The following is a 12995-nucleotide window of genomic DNA, read 5'->3' as shown; positions in this document are numbered from 1 at the left end:
CCTTGGTATGCTCTAAGTGCCCTCAGCCAGAACTTGCATTCTGAGCCCCTCTATACAGACCATCCCTAAATGTGCTGTGCAGAGTTGGTTGGTAGAAATGCACACTTAGTTCAGTGCTTGGAACAGAAGAGGAACACACAAATGACTTTCCAAGGGCCATGGCTCAGGGAGGTTAGGTCACTGGCCAAGATCACTTAGCAAGAAAGGCAGCATGGGAGCTAAAGATATGACTCAGCAGTCAAAAGCACTGCTGCTCTCTCAGAAGACCCAAGTTCAGTTCCCAGCACCCATACTGGGTGGCTCACAACCACTCCAGCACCAGGAGATCCAATGCCCTCTCTCGGCTTTCACGTGCACCTACATGCACATGGCATACACTTGTAGAGATAAAAGTTTTTAAAGAAAGGAAAGCAGGCAGTGTGGATCTAGTCTACGAGGTCAAGTGCTTCAGGGGGTCCCTGTGAGTAGGAGCCACTGGAATTTTCTGGCCTCCCCTCTCCTACTCTTCTTGCCTAGGCTCCTGGAAGCCGACTCCAAGTCCATGCGCTCCATGAATGGCTCCCGAAGGAACAGCGGCTCCTCACTAGTATCCAGTTCCTCAGCCTCCTCCAACCTGAGCCACCTGGAGGAGGACACATGGATTCTCTGGGGCCGAATTGCCAACGAGTGGGAGGAGTGGCGGCGCAGGAAGGAAAAGCTGCTCAAGGTGGCCTGAGGCAGATGTGGGATGGGCATGAGTCTGGCCAGCCTGGTCATTCATTCACCAGCCCAGCCAGGGCCAGGTAGCCCACTTTAGGCAGAAGGGCCAAAGAGGAGAGGTACAGATAGGACATGGGAACGGGGATGGGGGCGGGGGTAGAATGAGAGAATCCTTGTGCCTGCTGGCTTTGTGCTCTGATATAATGGTGCATATACCTATGACCCCTGTACTCAGGACACTGAGGCAAGAAGCTTGCAAGATGAAGGCCAATTTGGACTGCATAGTGAAACTTTATGTCAAAAAGCTTGCTTAAAAAGAATGCTGGGGGCTGTGAAAATACCTCACTGTAAAGTGCTTGCTGCATAAACGTGAAGACCTACGGTCCATCCCCAGCACCTATAAAAAGCTGAGCATGCCAGTACATGCTTGTAAACCCAGCACTATGGAGGCAGAGACAGGCAGATCCCTGGAGCTCCTAGCCAGTCAGCCTAGCCCTGTGGGCAAGCCACAGCCTAATAAAGAGACCCTGTCTCAAAATACATGTGGATAGACAAGCAAGATAGCTCAGCAAATAAAGGCACTTGCTGGAAAGAGTAACAACCTAAGTTTTGTCCTCAGGTCCCACATAGTAGGAAAGATTCAACTCCTTCAAATGCAAGTTGTCCTCTGGTACATACTGCCTACATACACATATGCACGCACATGCACATACACACACGCACACACCCACACACAAGAAATTATTTAAATGCAATTTAAAATATAACAGCAAAGCAAAAACAAGCAACAATAAAATCCAAGGTGGAAACCTTTGAGGAATGACAACCAAGGCTGACTCTGACCTCTATATATACACATATATCTGTGCATATATGTGTGTGTATACATGGATATGTACACAAACACAGAGCATGAGAACTGGGATTATAGCTTAGTGGTAGAGGAGTCACTGAAGGATAGAGGAGCACCCAATAAGCACCATGACTAGCTAAAGCACAGTGTCCTCTGTACCATCCTAAAAGCATGTGTAAGCCATACCTGAAGGGCTGATCTGGGCTGGCCTTGGGATGGCTGCAGTGCATGGGGCAGACTCCAGCTCTAGCCTCCCTCCCCCAACCTCACCCCTCCCCATGGCAGGAACTGATTCGAAAGGGCATCCCGCACCACTTTCGGGCCATCGTTTGGCAGCTCTTGTGCAGTGCCACAGATATGCCCGTCAAAAACCAGTACTCTGAGCTCCTCAAGATGTCCTCACCATGTGAGAAGCTGATCCGAAGGGACATTGCCCGCACCTACCCAGAGCATGAATTCTTCAAAGGCCAGGACAGCCTGGGCCAGGAAGTCCTCTTCAATGTCATGAAGGTAAGGCCCCAGTATTGGCTCCAGCCACCTTAGTAACGATCCCCACTTGAGATGGCTCTATAGAGGCTAGTGGGAATCCTATGTTCACCCAGCCTCCTTCCCTTCTAGGCATACTCCCTGGTTGATCGGGAGGTGGGCTACTGCCAGGGCAGTGCCTTCATTGTGGGCTTACTCCTCATGCAGGTAAGTGGCCACCCTGGGCTCATCCCCAAGAGATGAACATAAGAGCATTCCCTGAATTTAGTGACCCCCTATGGCCAGAGTCTTCCTCAGCAGCCAGCTCACTGTGCCCTCTGACAAAGGCCAGGCTAAGCTCTCAATGGATGGATATGGAAGAGCTAGGTTAGCATTTATGCTGCCTAGGTCCAGATACTGTTCCGTGCAGGACAGGAACAGGACTTAAGGAGCAGTGGGACAGGGAAGAACCACAGGTCAACAGTGTAGGTTTTTATAGGAGTTTACAGGGGTGTTCCTCCAGAGAAACCTGAAGGCTTAGACCAGGGAGAAAGGAGATAGCTGGGTGTCAATAGGGATGTCCCAACCAGGTAGATGAGACTGGGCAAATAACAGGGGTGTTCCTCCAGAGAAACCTGAAGGCTTAGACCAGGGAGAAAGGAGATAGCTGGGTGTCAACAGGGATGTCCTAACCAGGTAGATGAGACTCAGCAAATAACATCAACCACAGGTCTTCCATCAATAAACAGTACTGACCATATGTATGGTTTGTTGGGTGGGTCCCAGCAGCCAGATACAGTTACAATAAATATAAATGGGACAGAAACATGCCCCTGTGTACCATGACATTGTCGAGAGCCCAAGCATGGCCTTCCCACTCTTTCTGTCACACATACACACACAACACACATTGCTGGTCCCTCCAGATGCCTGAGGAAGAGGCCTTCTGTGTGTTCGTGCGGCTGATGCAGGAGTACCGGCTACGGGAGCTCTTCAAGCCCAGCATGGCCGAGCTGGGACTCTGTATCTACCAGTTTGAATACATGCTACAGGTAAGCAGGCTAGGGATGACCACCCTGAGGTTATCTCCAAAAAGCCCCTGAACTAGAACTTCTATGCCTGAGAAATTACCCTTGGGAGCTAAGGATGTGGCTCAATTAGTAGGATCCTTGCCCATCATGCACAAAGCCCTGGAAACCATCCCCAGAACTTTATAAACTGGGCATGGTAGTACATATCTGTCATCCTATGACTTAGGAGGTAGATGTAGAAGGATGAGAAATTCAAGGTCAGTCTCAGCTACATAGGAAGTGCAAAGTAGCCTGAGTTACATGAAACCCTCTCTGGAAAGAAGTGGTGGTATAACATGCCTGGAGCCTGGCGAGGTGGTACACATTCATGATCATAGTGTTTCGGTTTATGAGACAGGGATAACAAGTTCGAGGCCATCCTAGAGCTACTTAGTAAGGCCTGTCTCAATAGCTAAGAGCTGGGGGCAGGGAGATTGCAGTACAGGTTGGTGGTAGAGGACTGACTTAGCACATAAGAGTCCTGGGTTCAATGTGAAGTCCTGTGAAGGAAAAGGAGGAAGTGAGGGGAATGGAAGGAGAAAGAAGGACAGAAGAGCAGGGGAAGAAAGAAGTGAGGGAGGGAAAAAGAGAGGGAGAAAGGGAGGGAGGGAAGAAAGGAGGAGTCCTAGAAAGGGACTCCCGTTCTTTCCCATTGCTGTCCTGTCCTGAGATGAGAACACACAACTGTGGATCGTGCTGGGAGGGACAAGGCTAGCAAGAACAGGGGCCTCTTGGCAACCAGAGGGGCTCCCAGAACCACTAAGGCAGAACAGGAGGAGGAGGGCTGGCTCCATGTGCTAAGGGTGTGGTGGAAGGAGGGGAAAGTGTTGTCTGCCTGCCTCTGCTGATTACGGGGGAGCTACAGACGTCTCCATTTATAAATAGCAATCCCACAGGGCTCACTCCTGGCTGGCAGACAGAACGAAAGTGTTTATGCTGTGTGTGTGTGTGTGTGTGTGTGTGTGTGTGTGTGTGTGTGTGTGTGTGCACGCGCACATGCGCGTGTGCACATACAAACACACACATATACAACCATATATATATATGTGTGTGTGTATATATATATATACACACACACATGCACACGCACACACACGCACACCATTCTTGTACTCTTAAGAGACTCTGGCCAGCTTCAGAAACCCATGAGAAGAGAAATGTGTTAGCAGTGAATTGACAGGGAAGGCTCCTCTTTCAGGCTCTGAGGACAGGGAGGTAGAGCTCCATGGGGTCTGGTAGTTGAACAAACAGGAGACCCAGGCACCTACAAAACTGAAAGCAGGGCGTTGGGGTGGCATGCTTGCCTAGTATTTGTGAGGTCCTGGGTTTGATCCCCAATATCCTTTCCTACCCTCAAAAAGAAAAGAAATTTTACAGCTGGACATAGTGATGAGCACCTTTAATTCCAACAGGCTACAGAGTAAGACCTTATTAAAAAAAAAAAAAAAAGAAGAAGAAGAAGAAGAAGAATAGGGCAGGAACATAATAGCTCAATTACGAGTGCCTGCCAAACATGAACAAAGGCCTGGTCTCAATCCCCTCCTGTGGTAGTTGGCACTTTAGAAGTAGAGGTAGGAGGAGGATCAGGAGTTCAAGGTCAGCTCAGCTACTACATAACAAGTTGAAAGCCATCCTGTGATATATGAGACCCCCTCTTCCCAAATATAAACTATGGTTTGAGGAGATGGCTCAGTCAGTAAAGTGCTTGCTGCACAAGCATGGGGACCTGAGTTCAGATCCTCAGTATCCATGGAAAAGCCTCATAGGCTCCTAGGAGGATATTTCTGTTATCCTCACACTGAGGAGGCAGAGACAAGTGAGGGGGCAGAATCAAGTAAATTCCTGGAGTTTCCTGGCCAGCCAGCCTGCCTAGCCAAATCAGGGAGCTACAAGTTCAATGAGAGGCATTGTCTTAACAAATAGGTAAGAGACAGCTGGACATGGTAATACACACCTTTAATCCCAGCATTTGGGAGGCAGAGGCAACCAGATCACTGTGAGTTCATAAGTCAGCCTGATCTACATAGCAAGTTCCAGGACATCCAGTGCCACACAGTAAAATGCTGCCTCAGAAAGAAAGGTTGAAACTGAAGAAGACGGCAGCATCGACCTCTGACCTCCACAACCCCCTTACATCTGTACACACCTATGAACACATACAAACCCCCATACATACCCACAGCATCTGTCCCCCTCAAAGTTAAGAAGCAATTACAACCCCAAGCTGGAAGACTGAAGACTTTCACAGCCTAAGATTTACACAGCCAAGCAAATGTGTAACTGAAAGCACAGAGATACTGGCTAACGCAGGAAGCCCAGAGCTCTGATGCCTTCTCCAGCCTCACCTTCCCCAGTGGTCTGCTACTATCTAACAGCCTGAAGTTGAGGTCAATCACATTTTGACGTGTATTTTCCCAGGCCCTTCTTGTAGCCCATGGCACTCAAAATTCCAGTATGCCTCAGCTTCCCCCCCAAACACAGTAGCTAAAAGAGGACCTAGGAGGGACCTAGGCTGCCCAGGGTAGGTCAGCAAATATTCCTTGGAGGTGAGGGGCACTGAGGCCCACCCTCTCCATGCTCAGCAGCCTCCCCCTCCCCACACAGGAGCAGCTTCCGGACCTGAACACCCACTTCCGCTCACAGAGCTTCCATACATCAATGTATGCATCATCCTGGTTCCTCACGCTTTTCCTTACAACCTTCCCCCTGCCTGTTGCCACCCGGGTCTTTGACATCTTTATGTATGAGGTGAGTGCCCCACAGGACACCCTTGCCCAGTCCACTCTGCATGTGGGGAGAATCATATTCCACTCCCAAAACTAATCATGACTAACAGGACAAAGGAGGGGCTAGAATGCAAGGAGGGTCTGAGCCTCCTGGTGAGGCAGCTGACAGGAAGTTCATTGGTGAGGGCTTCAGGTGGGAGGACAAGAGGCTCATGGGACTGTGGTTGCTTTTTCAGGGACTGGAGATTGTGTTCCGAGTAGGCCTTGCCCTGCTGCAAGTGAACCAGACAGAGCTGATGCAACTGGACATGGAGGGCATGTCGCAGGTGGGTCAGGATGGCTGGGAAGATGAAACTGTCTCTCCTGGAAATGAAAGGCACAGGAAACCTTCCCATGTGACAAGAAGGGATGTAGCTAGTTGGTAGTATTTGCCTGAAGACCGGGTCCCATCCTATATATAAACAGGCATATGATGCATGGCTTCAATCCCAACACTCAGGAGGTGAAGGCAGGTAAATCAGAAGTTCAAGGTTAGCCTGAGCTGTACAAGATTTTAAGTAATAGGCTTGGCAATGGTGGCACATGCCTTTAATTCTAGCACCTGAGAGGTAGAGGCAGGCAGATCTCTGAGTTTAAGTCCGTCTTGGAAAAAAGCAAACAAAAACAAACAAACAAAAGATTCTAAGTGACAAGAAGGGCCTGGCTTCCCAATAGAAGCCACTCCTGATCCTTTCTGCTGTCCCCTGAGACCTACCTGAGGAACCCCAGGCTCTGTTAGATACAACCCAGAGCCATCAACCTAGTACTGGGGAGAACAGGAGGCCAACACTCAACTGATCTGGGGAGGTCCTACTCACTCTTTTCTACCCGCTTGTTGCAGGTCCCCAAAGCTTGCCTGCAAAGTAACCCCTAGCTGACTTGGGATGTTTTCAGTATGTTTTCATCCCAGCTCTCAGCCTGGGGGGCACGGGAAGGAGCCAGGCATCTTGAGGTAGCCTCCTACCCTGCTCTTCTCTGCCTGCGCCTTCCCCTGGCACAGTCTGCTAGATCAGAAGCCAGCTTTCCTCTCACCATAGTTTCCCCATCACACAGGCCCCTCACCCCTCCCAGCATCTTCCAGCTGGTGCTTCAGGAAAGAATGCACAAAGACCACAGTTGTGTCTGTGAACACGGGCATACATTGTCCAAGACTGCCTGACTGGGGCAGCTGGGCAGAGGAATAGGACCTGTGTCCACTGGGCTTGTCTACCCACTTCCTAAGGAGGGTTCTCCCATGCTCAGACCCCATTCATCCCAGTCCTGCCTTCAGGAGGTCCTGTAGCCTAATTGTCTTAATTTTATTTATTATTAGTGTTAGTGTGGGGGTGGGGAGAGGGAGAGAGAAGGAGGAGGCTCATGGTACACAGTACTCACAATTCAATTCTCTGCTTCCACTCTGGGTTCTCGGGCACACTCTCTTACTCTTTCCACTGTCGGTTCAGGTCAGGCTTGGGTAGTAAATCCTGTATAGGCCAAGCTGATCCCCACTCCCACCCAACCCTGGCCTGATTTTCTCAAGCTTCCTCCAAGAGCATGCTGGGAAAGCAGGCCTGCCTTCTTCCCTCTTTGTTCCCTCTCTTACAGTCAATTCATTTGCACGACAAATGTTGGCTGAGTAACCAAAGACAAACAGCCTGAGTGCTGAGACAAAGAGAAGCCTCCAGCAGTAGCAGGATACAGTGGGAGCTCGGGCAGACCCTGGTGGTCAGGGCCCTAGCGACTGTGACTCCCTATGTCTCCACAGTACTTCCAGAGAGTGATCCCCCACCAGTTTGACAGCTGCCCAGACAAGCTGGTCCTCAAGGCTTACCAGGTCAAGTACAACCCTAAAAGGATGAAGAGGTCAGTGGCCGGGAGTGGACAACTCAACCCCAGGGAAGCCCTCCTCAACCCCAGGGAGGCAGGACTTTGACCGTGTGCCCCGTCCCCACAGGCTGGAGAAGGAGTACGCGGCTATGAAGAGTAAGGAGATGGAAGAGCAAATCGAGATCAAAGTGAGTGCCAGAGGCGTGGGGGAGGGGCAAAGATGGGCTCCCTTGAGGCTTTCCCTCGCAAATCTAGAGCTGGCCGCTAGAGGGCAGTCCTATCTAGCGCACGGGTAGAACGGGCTGGCCTGGGCAGACAACCTCTGTCTTCGGATGACCTCGCTCACTTGACCTTTCCTTCACCTGCCAGCCCCGCGTGGGAGCGCATTCCCCAAATGGCATGTCCTCAAAGCTGGCCACACAACAGTAAACAAAACAGTCAAAGTTTCTTGCCGTCATGTCCCCGAACCCCCCATGTCATGGGGCGACAGTCAATAAATCACTGAAATAGTGTGGATTCCACAGATTGCTCCGGATATAGTCATACAAGAAAGTGACAGTCGCGCCTGGGGAGACACTTTAGGTCCAAGAGTCCAGTGTAAAGGGCCTAGGATAGAAGTATGTACCTGGTTGGAAAGAGAACACCCAGAAGGCTGGGGACACAGCGGAGCCTTCAAGGTTGGGAGCTAAGGAGAAAGGCTCAGGCAAGCAGGATATGTAGGCTAAGGTATGGGCATCCACGGAGGGCTGTGGTTGTACTGGTAGCCAGCCTGCTAGACCATCATCGGAGTCAGTTCCTTGAGTGCACAAAACGTCTGAAACCAAACTTACCTCTCAATGGCCTCTTCACTCCTCTTCATGTGATTTTAGCTCTTCACCCAACAAACATCCATTGAAACAAAGATGAGACCCGGTCTTAAGTGACAAGGACCTGGCTTCCCAGAGCATCTAGGGGCCTTCAGTATCTTTCCGAGGAGGCCCAGGTGCTGCCAGGTACAACCCAGGGCCAGGATGTAGAAGAGAGGAGAAAGAAAAGCTCAGGCCCACCTACTCCAGCCTACCAGCTAGCTACATGTTCCCGAAGCCTGCTGGCCAAGAATAAGGGCCCTGCTACCCAATATGGAGGACAGGCAGGGACACAAACCTACACAGTGACCTGGTTTTCTCCTCTCCTGTTGATGAGTCAAAGTGGTTAGCACTGGTGTCCCACAGAAGACCAGTTGTGTGACCCTGGCAGGTGAATTCACCTCTCTGAGCCTTGGAGCTTTATTGTGATGTTCCTGTTACTGTGAACTGCACACTCACTGCTCCTACCTCCTGTGGGGAGTCAGGCACAGGCCTGTGCCTGCAAGCTGGAGCACTTTCGAAAGTTTTCTATCCTGGGTTTGTGAACGATCTCACAAGGAAGGCAGCTTGAGTACTGCACTAGACCAAAGGTGGTTCTTGCTGTGTGCAGATGTGCAGCCTGCTTTCATCTGGTGACCTCGAGGACCCAGGAATAGACAAGGATGCCACAGACCTTGAGACCACTGGCCAGACTGAAATCTCTGAGAAGAGATTTCCCTAGAGGCCTTGCAGAGTCAGGCAGATGTCTCCTCATAGGGCATGTTACATGTGCCTGCAGTTTGGTCTTTCACTTTTAGCCTATTTTTAAACATCCTGATTTGATGCTGGGAGGTGGTGATGAAAGCCTTTAATCCCAGCATTCGGAGGTAGAGGCAGGCGAATCTCTGAGTTTCGAGGTCACCCTGGTCTACAGAGCAAGTTCTGGGACAGCCAGAGATACACAGAGAAATCTTATCTCAAAAACAAACAAACAAACAAATAAACAAAAACAAATCCCTTCTTTGTTTGCATCAGGTAAGGCAAGCTGACAGGTGCATAGACAACTGTTTTTGAGAGAAGCGTTTGTTGAGGCTGGGGCTGTAACTTAGTGGTGAGCATTTGCCCAACATGCACAAGGCCATCGGCTACATCCTCAGTACAGAACAAAGGAAAAAGAGGGCAAAGGATATGGCTGGGTGGATAAAGTGTTTGCTGTGCAAACATGAGGACCTGAGTTCAATCCCTAGCACCCACATAAAAGAGCCAGGAGCAGTAGTATACTTTTAATCCCATCCACGGAGACACAGAGACAGGCAGATAGTTCCTTGGGGTTCACTGGCAAGCCAGCCTGGCCAAATTGCCAAATTCCAGGTTAAAAAGGGAGAGGTAAGGCTAAGGAGGTGTCTCTGTAAAGTGCTTGTGTCTCAAGCATGGAGACTTAAGTTCAGAGCTCCCAGAACCCAACAGTAAAAGCCCAGCACAATTAGTGTGTATTTCTAACCCTAGCACTTGGGATTGGGAGAGGTAGCGTGCAGATCCATGGAACTCATTAACCAGCCAGCCTGACTCAACCCATGAGCTTCAGCTTTAGTGAGAAACTCCATTCAAAAACTAACGTGGGCTGGGCAGTGGTGGTGCACGCCTTTAATTCTGGCACTTAGGAGGCAGAGGCAGGCAGATTTCTGAGTCTGAGGCCAGCCTGGTCTACAGAGTGGGCTCCAGGAGAGCCAAGGCTATACAGAGAAACCCTGTCTCGAAAAAAAAAAAAACAAAACAAACAAACAAACAAACAAAAAAACCTAACGTGGAACAGGGTAGTGGCACATCCCCTGGGGCAATCCCAACTGTGAGGTGGTCGAGGCAGGCAGATCTCTGTTCAAAGCCAACCTTGACCACATTACAAGTTCTAGCCAATCAGGGCTACATAGTGAGATCCTGTCACAAAATAAACCAACAAACCTAGGTATTGTGGCACAAGTCTGTCATCCTAGGGCTGTCGAGGTAGAGTTACAGAGGATCAGGAGTGCATGGTCTTCCTCAGCTATATGGCAAATCAGAGGTCAACCAGGGCTACATGAGTCTCAATAAAAAGAACAGGCTGGAGCCAAGCATAGTGGCACATACTTTTAATCCCAACTCATGGTAGGCAAAGGCAAGCTAATTTCTGTGAGTTCCAGGCCAACCAGGACTCTAAGTGAGACACTGTCTCAAAATATAAATAACAAGTAATTTTAAAGTTACTAAGTATTTTAAAATAAATAAAAGCTGACCTCCGGCCTCCATGCATATGTGTGCACTGGAGCATGAGCTTTTATACACACATGCTGCACAAACACACACAAGTAAGTACACACAAAAGAGAGGAAAGGAAAGACAGTTGACTGGAGCCTGGGGTGTGGGGAGGATGGTCCAGAATCTTTGACATGGTTTCTACAGAAGGAAGAATTAAATCAGTACAGGTGTGTGAGCAATCAATTTGAGTGACATTCTCTGCTTTGTCAAGATTCTCCGTAATATCTGTATCAGCCCTGGGTCATTAGAGTGAAGGTGGTGTCCACTTAGTGAGCATCAGATAAAGCAAGGGTTAAGGACTTGGCTTCTGGACTGGTTGGTTTTGTGCTGAAAAGACAACACACCTGTTGTCTACGAATTAGCCAGTTCTGGGAAGAACTCTCTCTCCCAAGCTAGCAAGGCCTCAGGTTGCTAAAGCCTCAAAAAATACAGAAACTTTGAGAGTCAGCAAGCTGGCTTAGTGGGTGAAGGCACTTGCCACCAGCCTGACAACCTAAGTGTGATCCCCAGGACACGTGTGATGGAAAGATAGAACTGACTTCCGCATGTCCTCCACAGGTGGATCATGGTGATGATGTTCACAAAAATACACTTAAATACAAACATATTATTTATCTGAGAATGTTGGGGTGTTTTATTTTGTTTTGTTTTAGACAGACTTCCCATGCATCCCTGGCTACTCTGGAACTTACTATGTAGACCAGCCTGGCTTTGAACTTTATCTTCCTCCCCTTGACTCCCCATTGCTGGGACAACAGGTGTGTACCACCATCCTCAACTGGAAAAAAAAACATTTTTTTTGAAACAAGGTCTCATATTGACCAGATATATTTCCTGAAACCTGCTTTGTAGCCAAGAATGACCGTGACCTCCTGGTCCTCTTGCCTCTACCTGTGAATACTGAGATTAGAATCATGTGCCCTCATACCCAGTTTATGAGATACTGGGGATTGAAACCAGGGCCGAAAGCATGATAGGCAAGCACTCTACAAACTAAGCTACACCCCCAGACCCCCAGTCCCAATATTTTGTAAGCAATGAGCAGTGTGTAGCCCTGCATACCCCTCATTCACTCTGCCTCCCTTTTTTCCATTTGGGATAATCAGGAAAGATATGACTCATTAGCTAGGCCCATCCAAGTCCCTCTGTGGGTGGTGGCGCTGGATGAAATGAGCAGCTGAGTTCAGGTTGGATAGAGCAGTCTCGGGGTTACAGGCCAGGGCCAAGAGACCTAATCTTCCTTGTCCTTAAACAGTTCTTATCCAACTAGGAAGCTCTACTGAGGCACATTCCTCTTTGACTCTGTTTCCTTACACATGATGTGTCAGTGGCCATGATTTACTCCAGTTTTTTTCTGGGTGTTTCTTTCTATCACTGTGTCTCCCCAGGAAGCAACCCAGGAGCTGTCCTGTGTAACACATAGAAAGTATTCTAGTTCTGTTTCTGCTGCTGTGATAATATACTCTGATGAACTGAGGAAATCCGGAGAAATAGCCTAGCAATTAAAAGCTCTGGCTGTTCTTCCAGAGGACCTGTGTTCACAACTTTCTGTTTACAACTGTCTGTCTCAGGAGAGCTTGGGCCCTCTTTTGGACTCTGTGCACTCCATGCACAAAAAATTAAAATAACATTTTTTTTTTTAAGTTTTTTAAACTTAAGACAAGAAATTATTTATTTTGGCTAACAATCCAGATTACAGTTCATTACTACCAGGGAAGTCACTGCAGAAAGAGCTTGAGACCACTGGTCACATCATATTCAGTCAGGAAGAAAGAGATGCTTACATATTGGAATACTCCCCTTGCTTGTGCTCAGTTCTATTTATCCACTCATGCAGTTTAGAATCCCCTGCCTGGGTAATGGTGGGCTGTCTTCTCTCACATCAGTTAAGGCAATCAAACAACAAAAAAGTTCCCCTAGCTGGGAGGTGGTAACACACACCTTTAATCCCAGCGCTCGCAGCAGAGGTAGGTGCACATCTGTGAGTCCAAGGCTAGCCTGGTCTATCAAGCAAGGTCCAGGACAGCCAGGGCTACACAGAGAAATCCTGTTTTGAAAAACAAAAAAACAAAAAAAGAAAGGAAGGAAGAGGAAAAAGAAAATCCCTGTAGACATGTCTATGAGCCAACCCAGTGTAGACAATCCTTCATTAAGATTCTCTTCCCAGGTGACTCTAGGTTGTGTCAAGTTGACGACTAAAACCAACCCTCACAGCCTGGTA

General features: G+C 48.9%; 1 protein-coding gene across 5 annotated transcripts in view; it reads left to right on the top strand.

Moving 5' to 3' along the window:
* The window catches only part of Evi5l (ecotropic viral integration site 5 like), a 42454-nt gene that overhangs the window by 20280 nt on the left and 9179 nt on the right, over positions 1-12995 (top strand). For 4 of the 5 annotated variants that reach the window (XM_076923750.1, XM_076923749.1, XM_076923751.1 and 1 more), the window contains 8 exons: positions 517-706; positions 1838-2062; positions 2171-2245; positions 2944-3069; positions 5692-5835; positions 6050-6139; positions 7597-7694; positions 7786-7846. In XM_076923750.1, the coding sequence (XP_076779865.1) occupies positions 517-706; positions 1838-2062; positions 2171-2245; positions 2944-3069; positions 5692-5835; positions 6050-6139; positions 7597-7694; positions 7786-7846 (1009 nt within the window). Of the gene's footprint in view, positions 1-516; positions 707-1837; positions 2063-2170; positions 2246-2943; positions 3070-5691; positions 5836-6049; positions 6140-7596; positions 7695-7785; positions 7847-8027; positions 8170-12995 lie in introns of those variants that run through there. The other variant, XM_076923752.1, reaches the window with a different exon arrangement.

Source organism: Arvicanthis niloticus, chromosome 24 (assembly GCF_011762505.2).
Source record: "Arvicanthis niloticus isolate mArvNil1 chromosome 24, mArvNil1.pat.X, whole genome shotgun sequence".
Taxonomy (NCBI): Eukaryota; Metazoa; Chordata; class Mammalia; order Rodentia; family Muridae; genus Arvicanthis; species Arvicanthis niloticus.
The sequence above is the reverse complement of the archived record's forward strand: the minus strand, read 5'-3'. Positions and strand labels throughout refer to the sequence as shown.